Genomic DNA, 27,285 nt, shown 5'->3' on the forward strand with positions numbered 1-27,285 from the left:
GTATGTTTCTTAAGAAATGAGCAGATAGCCAACTATTGTTATGATTTAATCAGGAAAGTGCTGTAGATGCCAGAAAATCTCATTGTAGGCAAGTTTATTTAATAAAATGTCCATGGGATGAAAACACGCTATTTGAACGCTCAGACTCATAGATCTTCAGTGGTCTACGGAGTTTCCCAAGAGACGAGGTTGTTTAAAAACCAGTGATTACGAGACCTTAAGACCTCGTGCTCACAGTCTATGCGCTTTTTCTCTATTTTGTAGAATTTCAAGAATTTTAAAAATGTTAAAGTCCGATAGGAGACGAGTTGTGATCGGCACTGCTTACTTTAAATTGGTTTTGTCGCAGCCAAAGGTACTGATACTCTTCTAAATAGTGTTTAATTATGAAAAAGCGATATTTTAAACACGTGGGTACAATATCTAAACAATAGAACGCTTTACACTAAAATACCGAAACTCTTAACATTGCCATCAACCATCAGTATAGCCCATTTAGAGCGGGTGCAAATTTTATCAAATACGCATAGTTTTTCAAAAGTGTTTTGATCTAACAAAAAAGTACATTAATCATTAATTAAAACTGCATTATCATTTTCCTGAAAATCTCTTCAAAAACTTTTCAAAACACCGACGAACTTTCTGCCAGCAATTAGTCCAAAACAAGGTTTAACCAATTTCTTAGCAATTGTACAAAATTCAAATTTAGAATACACTCTCACGCATGCTCGGCTAACTCTTTTGATGCTAGAAACATACTACAATCATTAAAACCCTTTGAAATACACGTAAAGTCCTTAAAACTAAGATTTCGCATAGGTGCCCGCTTTTTTTGCAAAAGAGTTTAGAAAAATAGAATTTAGGGTATTTAGTTTTCTTTGCCTGCAATCTACAGTGAACTGTTACCGAATATCTTGGTTAGTTTCAGACGCTTGGAACATAGATATAGGTAGGTTTATCTGAATCGGCAGACAGGCTGAGGCAAGTAATCCTCTCCTGACTTCCGTGACGTACTGGGACGGTCATCGGACATGTCTGGGGTTGCAAGCCGAAATACTATTCGAAGTGTGTGTTGGGATCATTTTCTAGAACATTCTATGCTATGTTTTGAAAAGATGTGCCAAATATTTTTTGAATATTAATAAACACTGAGAATATTTTTTGTAGTGTTCTTCCAAACGCTACAATTTTCTACAATAATGGACATTTTGATTGTAATCCCTCTAACATCATGATCCTAGTACAATAGAAACCCCGTATAATTCCAAGCGCTTTTAAAAATATGGCCACCTAATTTCGTACCTACGTTCTGGCCATAACGCCTTTATCGCCACCGACCATAACTCAGCCGAAACAGCTTTAATAAAGCTCTCAGTGAAACGCTAACTCCGCCATTTCCTAAGGACCAACAAAAGTCTTCGCAAAAATCCCGCGCAGTCACGGCGGCCATTTTGTTTTGCATTTCGACAAATACGTTAGTTAAATTGAAGCCGCCAGTGACACAGCAAATTACTTTTTAGAGGAAATTTCGCGCACTCACTGTTGTAACGAGCGTTCGGTGGTGGTGGCCGCAAACAACCAAACCGCCGTCCAACTAAAAGTTTAACTTACGGACTTGTTCGTTGGCGAATTGCGTAATAGTTGGTCCGTGGCGACCTACGGCGCGTCATCCCTGCTCGTAATGAGCGCAATAACTGCATGCCGGAGTCGGCTGCTAATTATATAGCATTATCTGCACTACGGTGTCATGTGTACGTACATATGTGTGTGTAAGTGGGGTATAGATTTCCTGATTGCGGGTTGTGATAGGCAATGGTGTGGAAGAGCGGAATTGAGACGCTTCTAACTATGCACGATGCAAGTGCAAACGGTAATCGGATATGTCTACACTTAGGTAGGTACTTCACACCTATATTCCTGTAGGTATTGATTTGACATAATCATTGATGATACTTCAACAACACAGAATTGCGCAATCGTACTTAAAAACAAAACACAACTCCAACAAACGAACAAACAAATAAAAAACAAGACAAAATCAATTAAACAAACAACTCGCTGACTTCGTGGCCACTTGAAAAGCGCGCCTATTAATAACTACAGCATTAAATCGCTCACAATGCGAACGACATAAACACCGGAGCGATTCGCGGAATTACATGCACAGACTATAAAATTGCTATGAGAAATGACAGGTTAAAAAGGAAATAAAGCTTGGCGATCGTTTACCCGGCTTTGTGGGAACTGGTGAGTGCGTTTAATGAAATTGTTATAAACACGGGTGTATCATAATCGTGGGTAGTGGGAATCGCCATGTGGGCTGGCCGCTGGTTAATGTGATCCGCTGAAGAGTTGGGGCCAGTATTTTCTTGGAATATTGAATTGATTTAGCAGTAGAAAAAAATATAGGTACTAAAAGCAGTTGTCATAAAACATTGGAAAAGGTTTATCTTGGAAACTTTTTTCCAACATAAATAAAAAAAGAAGAGTATTTGGTTATCCACATTGAGGAAGAATTATATATTAGTATAATATTAGTATACGTATCCAGGTATTTTTTGGCGATTTGCTGGCTGAACTTAAATGTCATTCAAAACAAGTATAAGATAGACAACACAAAAAAGTGATACATACCTGTCTGGCTTCACCATCTCGCGCCCGCTACCGCTCAAGCAACCCGCTGACTTAGCAGCCACACACGCTCTCTATAATAAGCCCGTTCCGTTTTAACGTATCCAACATGGAAATTATAGAGAGCGACGAATCCCAGTATTTGCTCCTCAAACACGACGTAGGTAATTTGTGCGATTGAAATCGTCGCGTGCTACCCTTCAGCTAGGATTAGCAGACCACCCCTGGTGCCTACTGCCTACTGCCTAGCCTATGGGCCGCCAATAGCCTATAATTGAAAGCAGGCAATTGTTTTATTTGAATTTGAATTTAGAATGAAGAAATCGTTGAAGTAATTGGAATGTGTTATTTGAATTTAGAATGAAGGAATCGTTGGAAGAATTGAATTGTGTAGTTTGAATAAAAAAAAGAGGTTAGGTTGCTTACGTGTTGTTATATTTTGTACAGTAACTATGTAATGATAGGCTTTATATGTCCAGAGTCTGAGCTGCACTGAAACCTTATTTGTCCTAATATGTAAGAAGATGGTTATACCATAAAACGTGATGTCTTCTCTTGAAATATGTTTTAGTAATTCAGTTTGTGTCATTGTTCACAGATGTCGCCACTACGTGCCGGAAGACGGCTAGCTGCCTTCATCACGTCCAATGCTTTCCTGGTAAGTATCTATCTTTTGGTATTCAACATAGTACATCAGCGAGAAAACGTGGTATTTTGTCCTTTTTCCTCCTCAGTGAAAAGATAGAGACTGAAGCTACGTAGATCACAGTAGATAGTAACCGTGTTTCTAATTGAAGTTTCTAACAGAAATCTCCATTGAACTGTAACTGAAAGACGCTCAATAGAGATCCACAAACAAAGGCGACGGCTCCAGACAAATAGGAACTATTTCTTCACAAATACATTATGAATTTATTGTCTTAGAGCCTGTACTCGTAGCCATTGTAATTATAATTAATGGTCGCAATAGTAACTCAACTGATTTATGTATATACACCGTCTAGACACTGGATCTAGATTAACGCAACGCGTGACAATGACGGGATTAATTAACCGCTCCAAGTTTAAATCAAAGCCAGCCAATAATCGTAAGTAATTATTCAATAAAATGACAATTATTTATAGACACCAACACCGCCAAAATTCGGTGCAGACGAAACTATACGTAATCACGTACAAAAGCTTTACCAATTACGGCGTCGCGTAATAAATCTCGATGAAAATATTGATAACGCTGTGACGCATCGTGCAATGAATAACGCGCGTAAACAACCTCTATGTAATTTATCCGCACCGTTTATGTAATTAATTAAGTTATGGTGTGTTTGGCTGGGAGTGCGCTCGAGGAGTCCACCTCGGGCTCTGTGGCAATCGAATCACCGCCAGACGGACGATATTATCTAGCTTACAGATGTACCTATTATACAGCGACGGTGGCTTGAACACTGCAACCAATTTAACAAAGCTTAACTTGGACTGTTTGCATAAAACAACGTAACAAGTAACAACCCTCGGTTAATATTCAAAGGACGCGTGGATATGCCAATTGCGCTCCCCACCGTAACAGTCTAAACGTGAACATCTCCAGCAAATTATTATTTGCCTATTAGTGCGCGGACAATTAACATTCCGGCTGAAGCGAAGCGCGCCGGTCGCCGGCCGTCGCTCCAGTGCGTCGTTCCTGCAATCTGCATAATGCGCGACACTCATTTACCGACCGTTTGTGAGCGACAAATGAAGCGAGCGCAACTGAAAATGTTTAAAACGTCCAACATAAGCAGAGCTACGTCTTCCAAAACAGTTAGATGTGGCCAGATGTCAACCGCGGCTGGTTATATCTGCGCGGCCGAAACGCAAATATTCGCAAAACTGTGGCATGTCTAATAGCGCGTGAACCCAGTGATTGTTCGCTTGGGATGTTGTCCGTTTATTTATTTTACGTATCGATGCGTTCTTTGTGGAATGCTTGTTCGAATTTCATATAATGGAACTTTTGGAAATGCGAGCTTTACTGTGACATTTACTGAAATAACGGATTAATGTAGCAAGCTTTTACGCTACCGTGGATAAGTAATGCTAACTCAGCATGGTTTTAACTAGTATACGATAACAATGCTAAGTGGGTAGATACCGGTTGGACCACGTTTGAACATCAGTGCGTATTGGATTTAGGCATTACTGCACTCGATAGCATGTGACAGAACGCAATAGAAGCCACGGCAATACCGTTAAAAACAATTGCCGTTTACGCAGTTAAAGTAACAACAATTTTGGAAACGGCTACATACTGAAATTCAAAATAAAATCTGATTCCATGTATTGTACATAAATATTTATTACTTAAAATAAAAAACGAAATACGAGTCAAAATTCATGCATAACTAAACATAGAGACGACCTCTACCAAAGACCACGATGGCATAGACAATTCTAGTATTCACAAGAACCTCCAATTAATTACTGGAGTCGGAAGTAAAATTCAAATTAATATACCCACACAACACAGACCGTTCTAATTTCGAATTAACCAATGAATATTCGAGATATGATTAATAACAACACAGCAGAGATACTGATAGGTACAGCACCCGAAGAATTTCTACTCACTCGCAATAATACAATCAAATTGAATCCTATTACGGACGCTTATTGAGACAAAACAATTTGTAATAAAGCCTTCGTGCTGAAATAGATTCTGTTGGGTAACAAGCCGATCGGACGTAACAGTAGTTCCGACTCGATGAAGCTTTTATATAAGTAGGTAGTTATTGTATGTATGAACTTGCGGTCTTCCAACGTTCTTTGGAATAGTGGAGAAATTTCCTGAAAAATATATACCGTTTTTTTATAGCATATTATCAAGCATGGTTTGTCTAAAAGATGCATCATGAAATGTATGTCATTAACAGCAGCTCAGGATCACATAGGTAGATAGCTAAACTCAATTCTTATTCAAGTTTTACTCATAATACAGTAAACACAAAATTTGAAGCCTGTAGGTATAATTTATCCCGTCCTAGATTTGCAATCAGCAAAATTACTGTTGATTTATACTTCGTTACCATGGTAACACGAGGCATTTCAATATTATAACGTATAGAGGTACATTTATACAATATTAATGTGTTCCACAATATTACTGCGTGCATTACCAATAGAGTACAAGCCATATTAATTAATAGATGATTGGTTTAGTTATCTCACAGTCGGTGTATGGTAGACATAACTTATGTATGTGCGTATACAAGCTTTGTAGGCGCCGTAATTGAGTTTGACTCAAGTTTTTGCTAAAGGAGTAATAATAATTTAACTGTGTAAACTTGTAGGTTGATTAAACTAAGGTCCTACATTGGTCTCCAGTTCTACAAACTTCAATAAGATACTTGGTGTTAATTAATAAACAAAATAGCTTATAGCCAAGGAGGTTGATACACTTCGTGAATAGGGTTGTTTCCAATTTTCGGAAATCTATTTAGATAGCTTCTAAATAATTTTAAGATCACCCTCTCTTTCATTTTTCGTCTCAAATCTTTTTATTTTTTATGTATTACATTTTTTTCTATTTCTCTTAGAATATTGCTCGGAAAACGCTAGATCACGTGACTGTGACGTCAACGTTCTCTGTTCATTCCTTTACATTTTAAAGCACATCTAACGAGAAAAAAGTAACATACCAACTAATGGATTTCTTAATTTTTATAATGTATTTTTATAAAATAGCTACAAAAACTATAATATTTTATACATATAAATTATTTTTATACATTTGCACAAAAATAAAATACCTCAAATGTTTTGAGTTGTGTATGCGGAAAAATGAAACGGTGCAAAGAAACGTAAAGTTTGTGTTTATTTATATTGAGGTTATGTTTGTGTCCGCGTTCGAAAATATTTGATGCTTTTTCAAAAAACTTAAATTAAATGAATGTCTACAAGGTTTGTGTTGTGCGAGACTGGAAATACGACCATTAGTGCTCCAAATAAACCGTTCATCCACGTTCCGCTGAAAAATCTTGGTTATTGGCAAAGAATTGAGCGACCATAGAAGAGTCTACTCTTGGCAGATTGGAACTATAAGCTTTCATAAATCCTTTCTCCATAATTCTTTAGCAGTTGTATCACTTAAATGCAATTAACACACAGAACTTCACAGAAGCAAATAAATAAAACATTAATTCTGAGGTTATTTCGATATATCTGTCACAGAGAGAATGACGTCATCGGTCTCTTCTCGTCGTTTTTAATGGCGTGACGTCATAGGCTCTAAATTAAGATTTCATAAATTAATTAAAAAATATATGGTCAGTTATAAATAATATGATATAGCTTATCGTGTTTCTAGTTTTGTGAACTTTCGGTGCATTTATTTATTTTTAACTAAATGAATACTAGGAAACAACCCTATTCTCCTCGCATTCCTCAGAAGTAAATAAGAATTCTGCATTTTCAAATTTAGAACTCTTGGCACGTTGACATTTGAAGTTTAAATTTTTAATTCGACGCAGCTTGATGTTTCACAGACTTTTTTAATAAAACTTTTCTTTGATATAAAGATTAATTTGGCGTTGTATTTTTTTATGGTTGTCAAGTTATATTGCTTGGATTGTAAATTAAACTGTGTAAATTCTTGTACATGAAAATTAGGATAAAAACTATCGTAGATTCTAACAGCATTATCCTCTCAACGCTGGCTGAAAAGAAGAAAAAACAAATTATAATGTGAGATGATAGATTTTCACTCCCGTTCATTAGGGGAAAACTTTTTTAATACCTTTGGTTATTAACCTAGATTCATTTTGAAATATTTCATAAAAAAATCTAGATACGTAAAACCTCAGGGTTCGTTTCACCTCGATACTTATTTTTTCACAGATTGCCCTGATACCACAGACAACGTGCTTTATCTTAAAAAAAATGCTCTTTCCGTTTTCTCTGAAGTTCCCAAATCTCTTCGTTCATTAACGCCCTTAATTAATAAAGGATCGATCAATATTTAGTCTCTAAACATAGGATTTTGATATTCCTTGCATGAACCTAAATTCTATTTCTAGTATATTAAAGAGAGATACCGGTAGATGGTAGGTATATTAATTTTGTCACCTACTCGGTAACTTTTTAGATAAATTATTAATAAACGTAGCTTGGATACCTAGGTACCGCTGATTGGTCAAGTCTCTTGTTTAATTTACTTAAATAAAACTACTTTTACGGATTTTATCGCGGTTTTATTAATATTGTTTAATCCCGACGTTTCGGATCCTTTACAGCATCCATGGTCACAGAGTTAATTAAATGTCTAATATTCGCTTTATGAAGTGTCAGAAATCAATCTAATTTACTTATTTGCAAACATCTTAAGACTCTTGTTTTCTTTGACAATCGCTGTAAATAGCAGCATTGAACCAAGGCGTAAAATGCAACCATGACCCAATTCCTCAACTTTATATTCAGCTTTCCACAGTTACATCTTCATAAGTCGCATTTTTAATCAACAAACCCTTGGTACGCTAATTTGAATAACGGACAGCAAAAGGGTTGTTTTAGGGTACCGCACTAATAAACGTGAGAACGGTCGTAGTAATAGCCTGTATTAAGGATGGGCCAAGAATTGGGTCTCACTGTCGGTATCGATAACTGCTCCGGTCTAATTTAATTTTGGATACCGTTGTGTCAGATGTAATTAACTTCGTTCGGTGGATTTAATTTCCTTGTGTTTGATTTATTGTTAGGATATTCTATGTTATGTGAAGCTCGCATGAATGGTTTTTAAATATTATTTTAAGAGGTGTCCTTTATCGTCCATTTATTTCACAAACTACAGGTACATATAGGCAATATTTTCTGTGCCACATCATCTAATCGACACCAAAAAAATTCCGAACTGTGTTACCCTGATATTCCAAAACTAAATTTAGTTTCACATATCGATACCGCACCGCACCACTACAGTCCTCCAACTGGGGCATTAGCATTTTAAACGGCATGTGTTATTGGTCTCAAATTGTTGCGGATCTATTAGCGTCCTCTCGGATGCGCAGGATTAAGCTGTTTAGCTAATGGGTCGAGGGCCGCGGAATGTGCGCTTTAAAGCCTATTGCAGCCTACTTTTATTAAGTAATAGAATATTATGGTATGCTTACTAAACTGGGCTGTGATACAAGAGTGGCTCGATGCCAGTTGAGATAGCAGATTTGAAATATACAAAGTAATTTGAAAGGTAGTTTTGCAACCCCTTAATAAAAACTACCTGAAAAAAACTATCCAAAAGCACCTAATGTTGAACACAAAAGCGTACTACAAACACGCCCACAGTCAATTTACACGGGTCCATAATTAAAACCGTTAGCACAGGCTACGGGCCCACCGTTCCGCGCGGACGCACTCTTCGCCACAATTTTTCCATCAACGGTTGGGGACCACAATTATGCGATTTGCATACCTATCGCAGCCGGCACTCGGCGCGACGCGTTTTTGTACGCCTACCCGCTACGCCCTTTCTGTGTACACCGGCTGAAATAATTTGTAACTACATGAAGGGAAGTGCTGGCGTACCATACAAAGTGAGGCTTTTACGAGTATGTGTCGCCGTACCGGAAATTTACAGGCAGTTTTAGGTCCTACCTGCGAAACAGACCGCTCTGTGGCGACACTATTACGCTAGCTACCTACACCAAAGAAAAATACGACAACATTTTCATGCCAGTCGTTTTATTTGCAGTTAAATAGCGAAGGAAAGCGACAGAGCCAATTAGATGCCTATTTTGCAACGCTGGAAATGTAAGAGTCAATTCATGAAAGCAGGTCAAAGTATCGCGGAGATCTTACGCCGAGACACAGTTTCTGCAGCTAAGACTGTTAACTTTAATCCCCAAGCTAGCACCGTTCTAAAAATAACTATTGCAAAACTAGAACAAAACAGAAAAACAATATCAGACAAGGCTAAAACCATTAAAAGGTATCATTATACGTTTCTATCTGCAAAAAATTCAAATTTCCGGCGAGCATAGTGCAAAACGGTTCAAAACACAACACGTTGGAGCACGGGTTTATTGGATTTTAGCGGAAATTTCACTCGCACACGGGACGAAACGAGCAAAACAACAACGCTGTTTGCGAATCACCTCCGCATATCGAATTTTGATTCCTGATTTGTATCGGAACAACCACCGACCCTATAAATAGGCCAGCACGGGATGCGCAAATGGAATGCAAAACGCTGCGGAAGCTACCGGACACTGAAATCTGCGTTGCATGTATAAAACTTCCATACGTATGCAACGGAAGTTTTTCCAAACAAAAATACGGCAAACAATAGGCGTCGCATTTTAGTGCACATTTCATCCGAAAAAATAGTTTTCGCATCTAAACAACGTAAACAAACAGTATATAGCCGGACTAGACAAAGTTTCGCTAAAAAGTTAATCTTAGCGAAGTGAGCGCGGCCCTCATTGCAATAACCGACCCTCGGAGGAGCAACGCAAACACTCGAAACTTGCTCGATGCTATCTTGGATGTCCAATTGAGTTTTCATCCTGTGCCGCTCGTCCATAGAATGCTAATAAACCCACTTACCCGACAAACTACTGGTAGCTTTGTCTTTTAAAGTAAGGAGATTGTCGACGTTGCATCTATCAGCGATCTCGTTGTAACAAAATTAAACTCGACTTTGTAATTGTAAAGTCGAATCTCGACTACACTCAGATCTCCTCGCTAATTGTTGGAAAGAGGAAACGTAATAAAAGTGCTAGTCTTTGAAGCAAAGAAGCTGGCCCCGAGCGCCTCCAAGGAGCGTATTTTAATAAATTAAAACTGCGCAAAATTCCCATTTCAATATCATTTTATTTTCCTTTTGCGCCGGGTCCGGAGCTCGCTCGCCTTACATTGATTCCATTTCACTGAAAGACCATCAATCTACCTACGAACTTCCGCGTATTAAAAACACGCCGTATATTTTCAAAGAAACATACCTACCTGGTTCAGTAATCATTCGGATTCACTTACACGTTAGTGGGCAAACGGCCGGCCTAACGTTTGCGGTCCAGTTCACGCTTACTGAAATGTTGCCGCCGGAATTGAGATAGCATTCGTCCGTACGTTTAGACTGTATACACAGCTGTGATACAGCCATGCTTTTAACGAAATATATTCATTGAAATCCCACGTTCGGTTTCAAGATCGACTGTATATTCAGTTTCAGTATAGTGTCACGTCAATCAGTGATTGTATAAACATAGGAATTTCGATAGTTTCGTGTGCTCTATGTAGCTAATATTACGGTATGCTAATTGAGTTCCCTTTCTAAATTCCAGGTGCTGTTGATATCGCTGGAGCTTCTAGCGTCACGCAGCGGTGCGGCCGCGCTGGCCAACTGCCCGGGAGGCTGCAACTGCAATGACGAGACCCTCGTAGTGGTATGCGAGGAGAGCCGCCTGGACGTCCTGCCCATCGCCCTCAACCCCTCCATACAGCGGCTCATCATCCGCAACAATAAGATCAAGACCATCGACAGCTCCATGCAGTTCTATGCCGAGCTCCAACACTTAGACTTGTCCCAGAACCACCTAGTCAATATCCCGACGAAAAGTTTCGCATATCAACGCAAACTGCAAGAACTGCATCTGAACCACAATAAGTTGTCCTCAGTAACAAACACAACTTTCCAAGGACTCAATCAGTTGACCGTTTTGAATTTAAAACGAAACTTCTTGGAGGAATTAACGAATGGAGTTTTCACTACCTTGCCAAGATTAGAAGAACTAAACTTAGGTCAAAACAGGATATCAAGGATTGAGCCGAGAGCCTTCGCTGGCCTATCAGCTCTGAGGATCTTGTATTTGGATGATAACCAGCTAAGCTCAGTGCCAACTACTTCCTTCAGCCTTTTAGGCAGTCTGGCGGAGCTCCATGTAGGATTGAATGCGTTTTCTTTCCTACCAGACGATGCATTCGCTGGTCTCAATAGGCTGACAGTGTTAGATTTAAATGGAGCTGGTCTCTCTAACATTAGTGAATTTGCATTCAGAGGTCTTCCAGGATTAAGGAGTCTCAATCTATTTGGAAATAGACTAATCACAGTTCCGACACTCCAGCTGGCTGGTCTTACAAGATTAGAGGATTTGTTCATCGGACAGAACGAATTTATATCTTTGGAAAGCCATTCGTTTAAAGGCTTAAAAAATCTTAAGTTGCTGGATATCACTGGCGCTACCCAGCTGGAAAGAATTGAGAAAGGAGCTTTCGAAGACAATATCAACTTAGAAACCATCGTCTTGGCAAACAACAAAAAGCTGGCAATTATTGAGGACTGCACACTATTGGGCTTACCGAAACTGAAGCACGTTTCACTGAGAGATAACGCAATTGTCACTATAAGCGAATCTGTATTCATTGGCAAAGAGTTGAAGCAGTTGGATCTAACTGACAATCCCATCTTCTGTGATTGTCAACTGTTATGGCTCCAACAGTTGCTGTATGAAAAGAGTAACTTCACACAATTGCACTGCGCAAGTCCCGAACACTTGAAAGATAAACCTCTGAGGAACTTGAATGCCGATGACTTGGGTTGTGTGCTCCACGATACGCGACAACAGACCATTATATGTGTAGTGGTAGTTGCATGTGTAGCGGTAATTGCCACATTAGTGTTAATTTTGTATAGGTATCGCAAGAGCATGCAGGAGAAGTTGAAAGACTACAAGTGGAACAAGGGGCGCAAGAACCTCGAGTACCACAAGCCTATCTCGACGGAGGAGGACTGCATAGTGCGCGGCATCCACCCGTCGCAGTACCCCGCGCCGCCGCACACGCCCGGCCTCAGGCCTATTCCGGTGACGGAACTGTAGCTAGAGCTTTACGCCTCCCCGAGCGTTTTCTTCATGTCAGGCGGCCAGGGCTCCGCGCGGCGGCCGCAGCGCTCGGGGGGCGGCGGCACGCTGCCCGCCAACGGCTTCACGTACATTGGCGGCGACACGCGCCCGCACCAGCCGCTCACGCTCAACAATGGCGCACCGGCTCATCACCTCAACAATGGCTCCTTGCGCTCCCTGCCCGATAAAAAGAAGAACCGCAACGGCGTGGTGTGCCACCCGGAGAACTTCCAGCGCAACCTGGACACGCGCTACTCGCGGAAGCAGGAGAACGGCTACATGCGCAACTCGGAGACCATCATCGGGTTCGCGCGCAACGAGCGCGAGTACGAGCACGCGGAGTACAGCGAGCCCGAGTACTCCATCATCCCGGAGAGCTACGGCCGGCCGCTGGACGAGTTCTCGCGCGCCTGCGCCCACTCCAACACCTTCAACTGTTGAGTGCGCACGGACTCTCTCAATCGTTTGTGATCTTGTAATTCTAGCAATAAATCTTCATTCCATTAAGTTTTCTATGGACGGAGTCAGTCGTGACGGACGTAGTGCTCTAGAGCGGTTAGTGACATTAGTATTTCGGGTCCGGTGTACGTTCGACCAGTGAGGACTATCCTGTATCGTATTCGTTTTAAAAGAGTACCTTATTTGTAAATTATAAATTTAAGTAGTGATGGATCTATTTTTCAATGGAACGTTGGGGGCTCGGGCGTATGAAAGTGAGACTTTCACACGAGACACGGTACAATGTACAGACTAGTCGTGACGAGAGGGGCGGCGGGGAGCCTCCTCTATGATGTACATCATAAAACATTGTGATTTGTAATTTTTTCTACCAGTGCGGTGGATTTTGTATTTGATTTTGTACAAAAAACCATTCCATATGATATCTTTTTAATGTCTAATATTTTATTTATGAATAAAGTAAGTGTGCGTTAAATAAGACACCAATATGAAAAATATTAGAATTAATGAATGTAAATATATTTATACTATATTGAGATATTTATAAAATTTAATACAATCTTGTTCTTCTAAAAATTATCATAAAATTATTTCGGGATATTGTATTGTTTGCTATAATGACTGATATCCTAATTACGAGATTTCTTATGTCTGTCACTACCTACCTATAATTAAATACCTACTTACACTACATTTCTTATTGTGTAAGAACGAACGCACCCATTATTTGTAATATGAACACATCTTCGAACACTTATGCTCAATCCTAATATTGTATGTAATAATTTTATTAAGATTGACGTTAACGAAGTAAACGATGTCTTATTATTGTCATTGAAACGAACCTATGTTAATTATCGTTTTGTTACCTATTTTGTTATTGTCCATAGTATGAATGACGTGTGATCTATTCAGAAACGTTTTGCTAGCTGTCATTAAATGATAATAGGATCTCAATTACCGACGTGATGCATACAAATTAACTTGCCCCGTATCAATTAGTTTAATTGCAATCAGGTATAAGCATCGGGCCGTTATAATGTCCCGCCCAAATCATAAATGAGTGTCATCAAGAAACCAATTTCATATAATATGGAATCAGCTTTCATACACAATAAAACGCTTGAACTAATTAATAATTTTATATGGCAACACTAAACAACACTAAATAGATCACACTATTTGCAATAATGTGCCTCTAACGATTTACTCGTTGTCAATGTTAAACTTACAATTACTATTTTCTGTGAATTTTATCTTCTTTTTTCCTATAATTTTACTGAAATGTTCTTGCCATATTCCAAAAAGGCATAATGGTAATATAATATAGGTATTGGATAAGCATTTTTATTTTGTAGAAGACATTTTAATAATAAAGTTATGACGAATATTATAAAAGCGTCGGTTATATTGCGATTCATGCTGCAATTACAACATGATGTAAGGCTACGTTTAGACTGTGACACTACAGACTCAGAACTAGTACGAAATAAAGAAATCCAAATAGAATAAATATGCAAGGGAAGCGTCAGCGTGTCTGAGGGTGCGAGAGAGATCCTGGCACGTAGAAGCACATTTCTTTCTCGATTCCCAATCCCGCTTGCTTCATGGAACTATAAAAAGTAACTAACTAGAAAGTACCTATAAATATTAATCTGTAGGATGTTGTTTTAATGTGTGTCATAGTCTAAATCAAGCCTTTCAATAAAATTGTGATAAGAGCAAGCTTTTATAATAAACGATGTTAATTAAGTCGCTAGATACCTTCTTAGTGCCATTTTTGTGTCTTCTTGGATTATGGTCATTTTTTACTCCAGTTTTATATACCCACGCGACATTACCTGACGTATGGTGTTATTGAGTTATTGTAAATATATGGAGAATTTAAAGACTAAGCAATTAAGGCATGTGTTAGTGCCTAGTGAATGCCTAAAAAAGTATACAAGAAAAATGATTGAATACATATGAAAACATTGTGATTAGAGTACTCACGACATTGTAATAGAAATCATCGGTCATTTCTGTACTTTATTGTAGTTATTACCTACATACAAACTCGATAAATATAACATACCTCAAATTTAATTGTTTTTTATTTGTTAGCAAACCTTGCCATGAAATAAATTGAAAAAATTTAATAAGGGACTATAAATATGCAGGTGGAAACCAACTTTCAGTCTAGTAGTAGTTTCTGCAAACAGCGCCATCTGTATAAATGAAATAGAACTTCTGTTTTGGCTGTCTTCTTTCTAAAGTTGGTTCCTAAAACAATCCTTGTTCGCCACACCGATGCCCCACTTGGAAAGCTGATAAACATAACTCAAAAAGCTTTGACAATGCCTCTGCTGTAATACCACGTGGTGAAACAGCGTTAAATACCTATTCAAAAATGTGTCTACCAACCGTTGAGCTACTATAGCCTTAAGATTGTTAGACGCAAGTTGTACCTAATGTAACATAAAGCCGATCCCTTTTAACTATGAAACATATCTATTGTAGCACGTATCAAAAGACCTACTGGATGCCGCTTACAGCGTTTATGACGACTACGTACTTATGAAAACTAAAATGATTATTTTTATTACATACTAGTCTAGAGTAGACGCTGCAATGCCTCAATGTAGTGTAGTTGATTGCAGTTTACTTACCCATGCAAATTCAAACAAATGCACTTTGATGGTTTACAGTTCATAGAAATATTGATTTACGAGCTCATCAACTGTTCGACGAAGTAATAAATTAATACAGACCAAAGGTCAGCGAACTTGAAACGACCTCCATAATTCAGCAATGTGACTCATAGGTTAATGACCTCAATATTGCGGCAAAGCCTATCAGTACCGAACTTTTTTGATTGGAACTTTGCAAAGAAAACACTCACAAATTGTTCATTAATTTATTTATAGTATGCAACATTTTATGTATTAACATTACAAAATTGTTCAGCCTTGTGATGGGAGAAGCCGGTTTCAGCCGATGCGCAGATTTACATGATTTTGTAAATAAATAAAAAAGATACGAGTTTTAGGCGCCTGTGTTAGAAGTGGAATATTATGAGTAGTTTTCACTTAATTATGCTGTACACTTAGAACTTCTCCTCCTCAAGACCGTGTTTGAAGAACATCATGATGGGGATCTGTGTGCCGTCGACATCTCTGTACTCCATCATGGCGACCATGCCATCGCAGTCCATGGACTCTCCGGTGAAGAACTGGAGTTCCTTAAACCTGCCGAGGATGTCTTTCATGGCTTTGTTCATGTTGGTCTTGAATACATCTACCTGGTCAGGTGCCTTCTCTTCTAATTTTGCAATTAATCTGGAATTTGAGAAGTTTATGTATTAGAAATGATGAAATCATAATTTATGTACCCAAGATTCCCTTCAAAATGGTTTTATGGAAGACAAATGATTTGTCAGCTCCATTTCATGAACAGACATCACAGAATGAATGTTTTTTCACTAGAGTTATATGATCTTGCATCAATAGCTCCATAGGATAATATTGAGGATCATCCAGTGGTATTAGATGATGCACATAAAATGAAAGCATGCACATAGAACATAAAATAATGTGGTTTGATGGCAACTATCACCTTTTCCCATATAAACATTGAATTGTTTGCAAGAATAAACTGTATGCTGTGTCATTAAAGTGTTTTCAAAACATTTTATGAATTTGTCTGACTGGTCATGCCCTACATGACATAGGTCAGTGGGTTGTCTCAAATCAATAAACTATTCCTATAGTCAGACATATCAGCTACAACATTATGCTCCAATATACAGATTCAAATAGAAAGCGATATCAATGAAATGTAAGAATGTTTATAAATTGCACCTACAGTTTTATAGCAGTGTTTTGTTTTATAATACCATTGCACATTTGAGGGCTTGTTATGGTTTGGTTATCGTTATAATTGAATGATGCAGACTGCCCTACCACAGCCTTATGCTTAGTTGGATTAAAGCTAAGTAGGATTTATAATCTTCTAAAAGCTAATTAATATTAGCTCTTGGAAGATTATCTGATATCAGAATTAAAAAGATAAAAAAAAGAGAAAGAATTAAACTTGGATATAAATGTTTGTCTACATATTTCTTCAAGAATTAAGCCTAATTAAATGATCTTTGATTGCCTTTCACTGCATGTTATCTCAAAACAGCTGGCAAATCATGAACTTAACCTACACCACTGATAAATATGCCGTTATCTAAACAAGACATGCCAAAATAATGATAAGGAACTTGATTACATAAATATTAAACATGCTTTTTTGCTGATGACTTTTAAATGTGTCTTAAAAGTATGTTTCAAAGTCATGACCAACAATTTTAAGCATATTTTATAATTAAATAATGACTATCTGTGTGTATAGTTGCAAATAAGCATCAATGTGTTACAATGTGGTCTTTTTTTTTGTAGTGACTCACGCTGCACTTTCAAGAAAGATCTTTCTAGGTGCAAAAATAACACATGGCATGACTAACATGTCTTAGATAAACTGACCGGCCAATCAGAGCACAGTGCAGTATGCAAAAAATTAACATGATTCGCTGGAAATATGCATAAAGCAATTCATCAATTCTTGAATTTGAATAAAGAACCATGATGCTTTTTGATGCAATTTCTTGTCGCTATTTTAAATGACACAGCATATTTAAATTTTAAACACATTGCAGCTCACACCATTGTGGAAAATGCCATTCACCAACAAAGACTTGTCCTCAAACCTGCAGCACTGATCAATGTATGCACCATTGATATACTTAAACCACAATAGCAATAATCACGGAACACTCACTTTTTCATGTAGTCTTTGAGGTATAATGTGTAGGATTTCTTGTCACCGAAGGCGAATGTTTCCACCAGCCTGTGGTTCAACACTATGTCAACACCGCTTTCTACTGCAGCATCTGTGCCCTCGTCAGCCTCCTCAGCCGAGGGGTTGAAGCCTTCGATTTTAATATCGCCCTGTGCTCTCGTCACCAGTCTGCCGGTCACTTCGTAAATTACTTCATCGACCAGCTTAATTTTGTATGTGTCTGAGAACATCTCATCACCTGAAAGAAACAAAACATCACTTGAAATCCATGTTCACATCTGTTGCTATCCGCAATTTGTAGATGTGGCATTAAAATTCGCAAAGGTTGACGATGAGACATCATCACATCACTCCCGATGAAATGTCAAAATCACTGTTATCAAAGATGCACATTATAAATGAAATATACACATAAACTTTATGAGAGAAACACAAGAAACTTAATTACCAGTAATAATATCTTTATAGATCCTCATTTTGATGGATTAGAGGCGATTAAAAATAATAAAAACCGAAACAACGGCTTCTTGCCCCAAGAACTAAACCGGAAAGGGCTTTGAAAAGAAAAGAAGGAAGTGCCTAGTGTTGCCAAGTTATCGGTGGAAACGTAACGCAAAAACTTTACACGTCGCCTACAAATATTCTAAAATACCAAACAAAATAATAGTGTGAACGGTCAAATAAGTGAAATGCAATAAAGTTTAAAGATTTTTGTCATTTATTTATGTTTCAAATAATTAAAACAACTTTAATGGTTCATATGTAAAATGATTTTAACATGGTATGGTTTGAAGAAACTGAACGTTTATACAAATGTCAAATAATTTCATGTTGGAGAGGTGCAGGAAATAGGTGGCGCTTTCAGTGCGTAAAAAGATGGAAGTAGTTCTTTATAATTCTAATGTTTGTCGATTATGTGGCGAAGAAAATGATAATGGAACTTTATTATATTTGTGTGAAGAAAATAGTCAAGACTTAAGTGAAGTAATTAACACATATTTGCCAATCAAGGTATTCCAGATTATTTATTGTGATTTGTATTGACTTCAATCGATAAGAAAAGAAAATGGCTGACTTTATGTACAAAATAACATTTTCCAACTTATTTTTGTCTAGTATTACAATATGAAACAAAAGTAATAGGTAAAGACTTCTTTAAAAAATGTATTTATTATTATTAATCAAAATTTTAAGAAGCGACAATTTTATCTTTTATTTACTGTCAGAATATATAACTCCAGCCAGCAGAACAGTTGATATGGTTTGCAGATGAGAGTTCGCACTGTTATTTTCTGATTACTTTTTAGTAAACACCAATATTAACTGTTTATTGCTATCACAAGTAGTAAATTGTATCTTGTAGGTGACCGATGATGGCCAACTGCCTCGCACCATTTGTCCAGGATGCACCATACAATTGGAAGCCACCGTAGAGTTCCTAACTCTTATTATAAATGGACAAGTAAGTTTTCTAATGGTTTTATCGCTTAAATATGCTGTTGTAGAATAACCTTACTTTGGGGACCTCCCTAAGACCACCCACTGACCCCTATTGCTACTGACACAGTGAACTTATCTATTTCAGAAAATAATTCGTGAGCTTCATCTTAGAGAGAAGGAATACAAGAGAACTCTGCTCAATCCCACTAGTGAGCAGGATGTTGTTACTGATAAAATCATCTATGAAGGTAAACATCTACAGAATACTTACTAACTGTACTCTGGCTATGCTACAATTCGTTATAATGACCTTAGTTTAATTTAAATATCAAAACTTTAAATTCTTATATTTTTGCTAACATTTCTAGTAAATACCAGCAATGGAGTATACCAAGTTGAGCACCCAATTGCCTTACAAGTGGCTGGTCTTGACAAGCCAAAGCGCAAACGAGGCAGGCCTCCCAAAAAGCCCAAATCTCCTGAGGAGTTAGCCAAAGAGTTAGCTGCTAAGGAGCAAGAGGTCAAACATTCTAAGATAAAAGATAGAGATGAGGAACCTTCTGGAAAGCGCAGGAGGAAAACTCCTACTAGATTTAAAGAAGCTGTGCAGGTAAATTATTATTTATTTTGCAGAAACAAATAAAAATTAAAAATATATATTAGGATCATACACTAATCCTGGACCAGGTTGTCACATTCTTCAAAAGTAAAGATTGTCTATAACCACTTTAGTCATTAAAGTTTGGGACATATCATATGATTTCATATTTTCAATAAATCAGTTCTCCTATAATAAGTAACCCATCTATTAACTTCAGGGTAAAGAGCTTGAAAGGATATTCAAAGAGGAAGGGGTGACTGATGGTGAGGACAGTGAGCCTGAGATTAAGTTGGAACAGCCCCATGAGGTGAAGTCAACAGTGCCTAAAGAACCAGAAGTTATAGGACATCTTGAGGAGTCGGGAGAATTGGTAGTTGTGGTGAAAGGCAAGGGTCGGGGAAGGCCGAAAGGTATATTCACTTTTAGTAAAAGTAGACATCTAAATAATATCCTCAGAAATCTTATCATAGCTAGTTAAAGTTAAGAAACAAACAATCTCATGGTATTGGCAACCTCCTCCTTTATTTGTTAGTTGGTTAAATATAATGTTCATTAAGTTAGAAATCCACCTATCCTATTTGTAACAAACTAAAAAAAAATTCAAAACATGTTTTATTCAACTGTTTTCTAAAGCATAAAACAATCAATTATTTACATAAATATAATTAAGTTTATATAAAAACAAGTGAAACTCATTCCAGGACCAATGAGGCCAACTCGTAAAGAGTGTGCAATATGTGGTATGGAGTTCACTTGTACCGGCCGGTACATGTCCCACGTGGCTCAACATGGACCAGTGCTGTACCAATGTGGCCAGTGTTCAGAGACGTTCACTACCAGGTTACATTTCAACAACCATCAGAAGGAACAGGAACATACGGGACAGAATATTATACCGTGCAAGAAGAATTTGGATAGAATTAGGTCTAAGGTTGGTTGTAGTACTATAATATTTATATGGATGCTACTTTTTTAGCAAATTTTGTGATTTACATAACTTGTGAGATGACATCATCTTAAAAGAGTATGTAATAAGAAAACATGCTACACCAAACAAAAAAATTGCAAACATTCAAATTGAGAACCTCTTCCTTTTTTGGAAGTCTGTTAAAAAAAAAACAGGATACCTAAGGGCTAGTTTCTAAGGGGAGGTAGTAATTCTTTTTTTTATTTTTCAGAAAAACAAAGCAAACCCAGAAACAATAGTTATACAAGATGAACCATTACCAAACAAGACTGAATCCCCGCCGGTGCAAATAATAGAAAGTGTGATATTACCTATAGCTGACTCACTGCCAGACTTGAATCCGGAACCAATAGTTGTTGAAGATAATGTTAACACAGAGTTCCTCAAGACTGAGGGTGTTACTATAGATATTACTTCTAGTCCTAGTGTTGATTGTGAGGTCAAAACTGTTGGTGAGTATATTTTTTAATTTATCTGCATAAACATGTATTGGCTGGCAGTCTCAATTCATACATACTATGTTCACTTCTCCATTTAATTCTGAGTCTTCACACTCTTTTTATTTTCACAGACAGGTGACAGAAAGACTGTCACACGACTATTCACATAATTTTTTGTAGTTATTAGTGACAAATCTTGTGTGTATTTCAGAAACAACCCCTTCTGCCACTGTGATGGAGAAGTCAAATGGAGTGGAGGCAGTGGAAGCCAGTCCGTCTGGCAAGCCGCGGCTCAAGTGTAACCACTGTGAGAAAACTTTCAGCAGTAAGCAGAGCAAGTCTCTGCATATTAAGGTGAGTTGTAGGCCAATTTTATATTTACTTCTGTTTAATTTTTTTTTTTTTTTAACCAATTACTCCTATGTACTTCCCTGATATACCTACTCTATATATAACCGCTATTTACTCCGTTATGTCACTTCGCTTTGTTCAAATTCGTTTTTGGTGTGAATTCAAACAGTTAGAACTCCGCTAGCTGCGAGCATGCCATGTATGTTAGCGTGCCGTACACGCATCGCGCGTGCGGTTCTTTCTTTCTCTTCGGTCGCTCCAAGCCCCCCTCTGTCATTTAGGTATTAGTTACCGTCTCAGCATATTCCAACGTATTCATATGATGTCATATTCATGTTTCGTTGAAGGCATCTCACGTGGGCGAGCGTCCGTACGCGTGCGTGGTGTGCGGGTCGCGGTTCGCGTACCCGCGCTCGCTGGCGCTGCACGCCGTCACGCACCGCCGCCACCGCGCCGCCGCCGCCAAGGGGTACGCCTGCGACCTCTGCGGGAAGGTACTGTATCAGCTGCCTAGTCTTTATCCAACTATGTTGGGGTCCAGTGATTTACAAGGAGCGAATGCCTATCTGAACTCCTCAACTCAGTTACCTGGGCAACCCATTGTTTAAATAACTACTTTTACCAAACAACCTTTACAGCATCCATGTCAGTATGCCCGTGACTGTAAAGGATCCGAAACGTTGGCATTAAATACTATAAATATTAAAACGATAAAATCCGTAAAAGTAGTTTATTTTAATGTCTAATATTCGAATCAGTATGACAACCCAATATTCCTTAGTAAGACTGGTTGTCAGACTTTCTGGTCTATAACAACTTTCAAAGTTGTTCAAATGACAGCCGATTCATCATCATCATCAGCCTATCGCAGTCCACTGCTGGACATAGGCATCTCCAAGTGCACGCCACTGAGATCGATTTTCGGCTTCTCGCGACAGCCGATTGTTGTTACTGTAATTGAACTCTTATATCGTCACATTTCCAGGTGTTAAACCACCCATCGTCAGTGGTATATCACAAAGAAGCTGAGCACGCGGGACAGCGGTACGTGTGCAATAAATGCGGGAAATGCTTCAAGCACAAACAGTTACTGCAGCGGCATCAGCTGGTGCATTCGCAGGACAGGCCGTACAGTTGTAAGGTATTCTGGAATATGGGAATTCTCTACTACAAAATTCATTTTAATACTGTAGAAATGTTATGAGAAGGTTCTTCTTGAAAGTCCAACGTTCTCCAATCTAGCAGTCATATCGTTTTGCCATTTGAATTCATTTTTGGAATAACAGGTTATGTATATATAAATATGCTTTTGATAGCGAGATTCTGAGCACTTTGGAAACCCAAAAGAATTGAATGTCCTTAGCTTGAATAAATTCTCTTAATGCCAAATGAGAAATAACCTCAGCTTATTTAGAATTTTTGGAATATTTTCAGTTATGCAGCGCTTCGTTCAAGACGAAGGCGAACTTGCTGAACCACTCGCTCCTGCACACTGGTGTGAAGAAGTTCTCCTGTGAGATATGCAAACACAAGTTCGCGCACAAGACTAGCTTGACGCTGCACATGAGATGGCATACTGGTGAGCAACTTAAACTTGTTTTAGAGATTTCAAATTGACATTAAGAATAAATATCGATCATTGGATCGATGCAGCATCTTTCTGTCGTTGGTGAATAACATTAAATTCTCTTCAATGTTGTTTCAATTTATCCACTATAATTATGTTCGATATTATAAGCTTTATATTGATTATTCCTCAGGCCAAAAGCCCTACTCCTGCACGACTTGCGGCAAGAGCTTCAGTCAGAAAGGCAATTTATCGGAACATGAGCGTATCCACACGGGAGAGAAACCCTTCCAGTGCACGCTGTGTCCGCGACGCTTCACCACCTCCAGCCAACACCGGCTGCATGCTAGGAGACATAATGCTGATAAGCCCTTCACTTGTGCACATTGTGGGAAGAGGTATATACATTTATGCTTATTGTGGCAGTGCGCAGTAACTGTGCGTTTCGTGTTGCATACTCCATGCTCTTATGTTTTGCTTATTTTACTACCATGAAATCCTTTGACCCTTGCGCACATATGTCCATCCGACATCCATATGACCGTATGTCCGAGAGTCTATTCAAATAATTGGTCATTGTTTAGTCCTAAATTGATCTGCTGGACTGAAATGAATAGGCTAAATTTTGAACATTGTTATTGTTTATATTGATATTTGCTATTGCCATGAGTAGCATTGTCATGTGTTGAATTTTACATTCTGACTTATGTACTAACATGTGTCCCTACACTGGTATAATGGTCATGTATAACATTAATAACAATAACATTAATATTATCATCTATAGGTTTGTGTCTCGCGGCTCGTGGTCTGCGCACGTGCGTCGCGCGGCTCGCGCGTGGTGCCCGCGCTGGCCGCACGCGAGAGGCTCCCGCTGCGCGCACTGCCCCAAGCCTGAGTGTGCTACTGGGAATAAACATAAGAAGGTACCACTGGATTTTAGTTAAAAAAAAATGGCAAATAGAAAATTGTTCACTGAATAATTAAAAAACAAATACTTTATGTATGCTAATATAATGAAAAACAGTTTTTATTTCTTTGTTTGCATCCTGAAGACTCCCGAAACTATGGTTTAGTACATAGTTTCGGATTTGAAAATCTATTTGTCCAGGTACGAGAAGAGGTTCCCCCGAAACGCTAGTACTTTCAAAAATAACTTAACAAAATATTTAAAGAGGCGATAGCATCACTCAATAATTAAAATGTTGTACTTTTACATGTATAATTGTCTTAACCTGTAGTCTGTCACTGTACTTATTAAATAAACTAGCTGTTGCCCGCGACTTCGTCTGCGTGAGCAATATAGAATTTCCAGTTTCGTTTATTTAATCATTCATTGCTCAATCCCCGTAGGTGATAGCGTAATAATATATAGCCTATGTGTTGAACCGGCCCCCAGGTAATAGTCATGCAAAATTTGATTTAAATCCATGCAGTACTTTTTGAGTTTATCCGGGACAAACATACAGACAAACAGATAAACAGACATACAGACAAAAATTCTAAAAACTACATATTTGGGCTCAGAAGCGATTATGGATCACCCCCAAGTATTCTTAAAAAAAAAATATTCAATGTACAGTTTTGACTTTTCTATCATTTTATTATATGTATAGATAAATAATAACAACACTTCCCCAAACTAACCACCCATATTTTTATAACAGCAAGTGCACAAACAAGTCAGCTTACTTGCCACCACGAACCTACAAGGCGATCCTGTCAAGATTGAACAAGTAGACTCCCCACAAATAGAGTTTGAGTCGGAACAAACGATCTCTCTCCCTGAACCGCCGTCTCCCGTCAAACTGCTGGAGGAAACGCCTGATGATGAGCTGGAAGAGAGAGTCATATATGTGACGTATGATGTGGATGAGGCTGACTCTCCTGCGTTCCATATCTTGGATCCAGAACAGGTAACTTAAAGGAACTCTATCTTGCTTGGTTACCTTGTGACTATATTCACTATATGACTAGATTCATGATGATCCCTTTTTGTAATGCTCACCTTATTTCATTCATAATCATTCATTCATAAGCTCTCATTTGAGAAAACTTTATACGCGTATATTTCATCCAGATCAAATGGTGGAAACCATGTGCATAGTGCCTACTCAAATGGAGTATACTAGTCACCTGTGGAGTCCAGGTTGACCATTAATAAATCCTTCATGTAGTCACATATATTTCTATTTGCACCTCAGGCAGCAGGTCTCCAAGACGGTAAGATGCTGACGACCTGCGAGCTGTACTCAGGCCCCTCGCTGCTGGTGCCGCAGCCGGAGTACGAACACCTGGAGCTGGAGCAGGACCAGCTCGAGTTGGAGCAGGAACAGCTCCAACAGGAGGATATAGAGCAGCTGCCTGAAGACCTCGTCTTGGATCATGATCAGAATATACCCGTGAGTCGAACTTATAATTGATTTAATATTGGTTCTTGCCAGATTTTATAAATATTTTCCTGGGTTTGTTCATTTCATTGTTTTCAAAACATTTATCTCCATTGATGTATGGTTTTCAATGCACAATGACTATTCTATTGTTGAACCGTAATTCGTGATTTTTAATTCGGAATTTCATACAGGTAACGGACGAGCAGGGCAATCCACTTCACTTCACCATGCAAGACGGCACGCGACTTGCTATCACGTCTGCTGACGGAAAGTCTTTACAGGCAAGTACCTACATTAGATATTATTTCTTTTATCAATCACAACACAACCAAGCAATCACACACACACACACAGTGCACACAAAGCACACTATGCCTTGTGATGTGATTTCTACATCTATTTGAATGTGGTATAAGAAAAAGATTAAACTAAAACTTAAACGCGATAATGCGATATTGCTTTCAGGTGATAACGCAAGACGGTCAAACGATACCTGTCGAGATCAACGGATATGCTGATGAAGAGGTATTTATTTGTTAACGCAAATTTCTTTACTTTTTTAGAGTGAAAAGTAATTTCAAGGAACAAAAGTTTTTAGAGTTGCACAGAACAGAATTTTACCCAATTTTGATATGCCAAAAGAAGTTACTTATTTTATTTAGTTAGTTATTTATTTTATGTATTTAGTTAGTTATTGTTTAGTTTTCTTTCTTTTATAATTTTACTTGTTTCTTATTCCAGGAAGTGGATAATCCAGACACAATAGTTCATCAGCTGAACCTTCAAAAAACTATTGACTCCAACGTGTCTTCCCCCGTTACCCATTACTTTACTATTGTTTGATTCATTTGCTTGCGTTTATTTTATACGGGTTGTGTATATATAGATTTGTGTTATTGTCTGCACGTATATAGACGTTAAAAAACAATTATATATAATTTAATTTTAACACTGGCCATGGCGCCACATTTATATAACATTAAAAAGTGTCGCAAACTTATGAAAAGGTCTTCGGCATATTTCACGATAATCTTGAAAACTTGTCATTTTTTTATTACAAAGTTTAATCTTGCTAAAATGGTTACCATGTCTAATATTTTTTAAGCATTATTATTAATCGTAGATTTAATTTGGTGAAGAGCCAGGAACAGCTTTTGCATTGATTAAGTAAATTATTCTGATGTACGATTTTAATGTTGGTATGTACGGATCGTAGGTATGTTATTTTTATCCTGCAGTAATGGGAATAAAGCTTGTGAAAAGGTATAATTATTCATTTATTATGTATGTAGGATGTCTTGATTTTAAATCTTTTTGTTCGAACAATGTTTATTTTGTCTTGTTTGTTGAGTTTTAAGCATTGTTCGAATTATATTTAATTTATTCTTATCTGTTTTATATCTTCCTATATTGTCGCAATGTTGATTGATGGATCTCTTAATTAGATATTATTAATTTTAACTAAGATACGTAAATTATGTTTTTAATGATTAATAATGGAAATAACTGTTTTAATTTTATTTAGTTGTGAAAATGCCGTCGCCAATGTAACACTAGTACAATAAATAATTTAGTCACAATTAGTTGGGCAAGATTTTAGACAGTATTATTCTAATTCAATTAAAAATAATTGTTATGTAAATATGAATAAAGTTAATTTTTGATGATTAACTATTGTATTTTTTTTCCATGGTCCATACATTTTTGCGCATTGTCGAAAAAGTATCTTTATCTCAAATACAATAT

General features: G+C 37.8%; 3 protein-coding genes across 4 annotated transcripts in view; 2 read left to right on the forward strand and 1 right to left on the reverse strand.

Moving 5' to 3' along the window:
* LOC110381084 (leucine-rich repeat-containing protein let-4) overlaps positions 1 to 15,041 on the forward strand; it is a 322,306-nt gene extending 307,265 nt beyond the window's left edge. The window contains exons 6-8 of one of the 2 annotated variants that reach the window (XM_021341295.3): positions 3,230 to 3,289; positions 10,941 to 12,392; positions 12,474 to 15,041. In XM_021341295.3, the coding sequence (XP_021196970.3) occupies positions 3,230 to 3,289; positions 10,941 to 12,392; positions 12,474 to 12,938 (1,977 nt within the window). In that variant the 3' untranslated portion in view covers positions 12,939 to 15,041. Of the gene's footprint in view, positions 1 to 3,229; positions 3,290 to 10,940 lie in introns of both variants that reach the window. The other variant, XM_064035053.1, reaches the window with a different exon arrangement.
* A 797-nt stretch (positions 15,042 to 15,838) lies between these two features.
* On the reverse strand, positions 15,839 to 18,387 carry LOC110381267 (translationally-controlled tumor protein homolog). Its single transcript, XM_021341554.3, has 3 exons — positions 18,229 to 18,387; positions 17,760 to 18,018; positions 15,839 to 16,273 (listed from the first exon to the last, which is right to left on the reverse strand). The coding sequence occupies exons 1-3, from the start codon at positions 18,254 to 18,256 to the stop codon at positions 16,042 to 16,044; spliced, it is 519 nt and encodes a 172-aa protein (XP_021197229.1). The 5' UTR covers positions 18,257 to 18,387; the 3' UTR covers positions 15,839 to 16,041.
* Positions 18,388 to 18,591: 204 nt separating this feature from the next.
* Positions 18,592 to 27,210, forward strand: LOC110381261 (zinc finger protein 354A). Its single transcript, XM_064035111.1, has 18 exons — positions 18,592 to 18,791; positions 19,144 to 19,242; positions 19,366 to 19,468; positions 19,589 to 19,830; positions 20,039 to 20,231; positions 20,523 to 20,752; positions 21,000 to 21,240; positions 21,440 to 21,582; positions 21,927 to 22,073; positions 22,565 to 22,720; positions 23,014 to 23,158; positions 23,340 to 23,544; positions 23,934 to 24,072; positions 24,814 to 25,062; positions 25,351 to 25,548; positions 25,731 to 25,820; positions 26,005 to 26,064; positions 26,281 to 27,210. The coding sequence occupies exons 1-18, from the start codon at positions 18,657 to 18,659 to the stop codon at positions 26,380 to 26,382; spliced, it is 2,877 nt and encodes a 958-aa protein (XP_063891181.1). The 5' UTR covers positions 18,592 to 18,656; the 3' UTR covers positions 26,383 to 27,210.
* The last annotated feature ends 75 nt before the right edge of the window (positions 27,211 to 27,285 follow it).

The sequence above is a fragment of the Helicoverpa armigera genome, chromosome 6, assembly GCF_030705265.1.
Source record: "Helicoverpa armigera isolate CAAS_96S chromosome 6, ASM3070526v1, whole genome shotgun sequence".
NCBI classification, from domain to species: Eukaryota; Metazoa; Arthropoda; class Insecta; order Lepidoptera; family Noctuidae; genus Helicoverpa; species Helicoverpa armigera.

What these genes read in the sequence shown, in the direction of transcription:
- LOC110381267 (XM_021341554.3), bottom strand. Translation starts at nt 18,256, where the DNA reads ATGAGGATCTATAAAGATATTATTACTG. An exon ending in CTATAAAGATATTATTACTG is followed by an intron (nt 18,019 to 18,228) that starts GTAATTAAGTTT and finishes TGTTTCTTTCAG; the next exon opens with GTGATGAGATGTTCTCAGAC. An exon ending in CTCAAAGACTACATGAAAAA is followed by an intron (nt 16,274 to 17,759) that starts GTGAGTGTTCCG and finishes CTCAAATTCCAG; the next exon opens with ATTAATTGCAAAATTAGAAG.
- LOC110381261 (XM_064035111.1), top strand. Translation starts at nt 18,657, where the DNA reads ATGGAAGTAGTTCTTTATAATTCTAATGTTTGTCGATTATGTGGCGAA. An exon ending in ACAGGCCGTACAGTTGTAAG is followed by an intron (nt 22,721 to 23,013) that starts GTATTCTGGAAT and finishes GAATATTTTCAG; the next exon opens with TTATGCAGCGCTTCGTTCAA. An exon ending in ACGGATATGCTGATGAAGAG is followed by an intron (nt 26,065 to 26,280) that starts GTATTTATTTGT and finishes TTCTTATTCCAG; the next exon opens with GAAGTGGATAATCCAGACAC.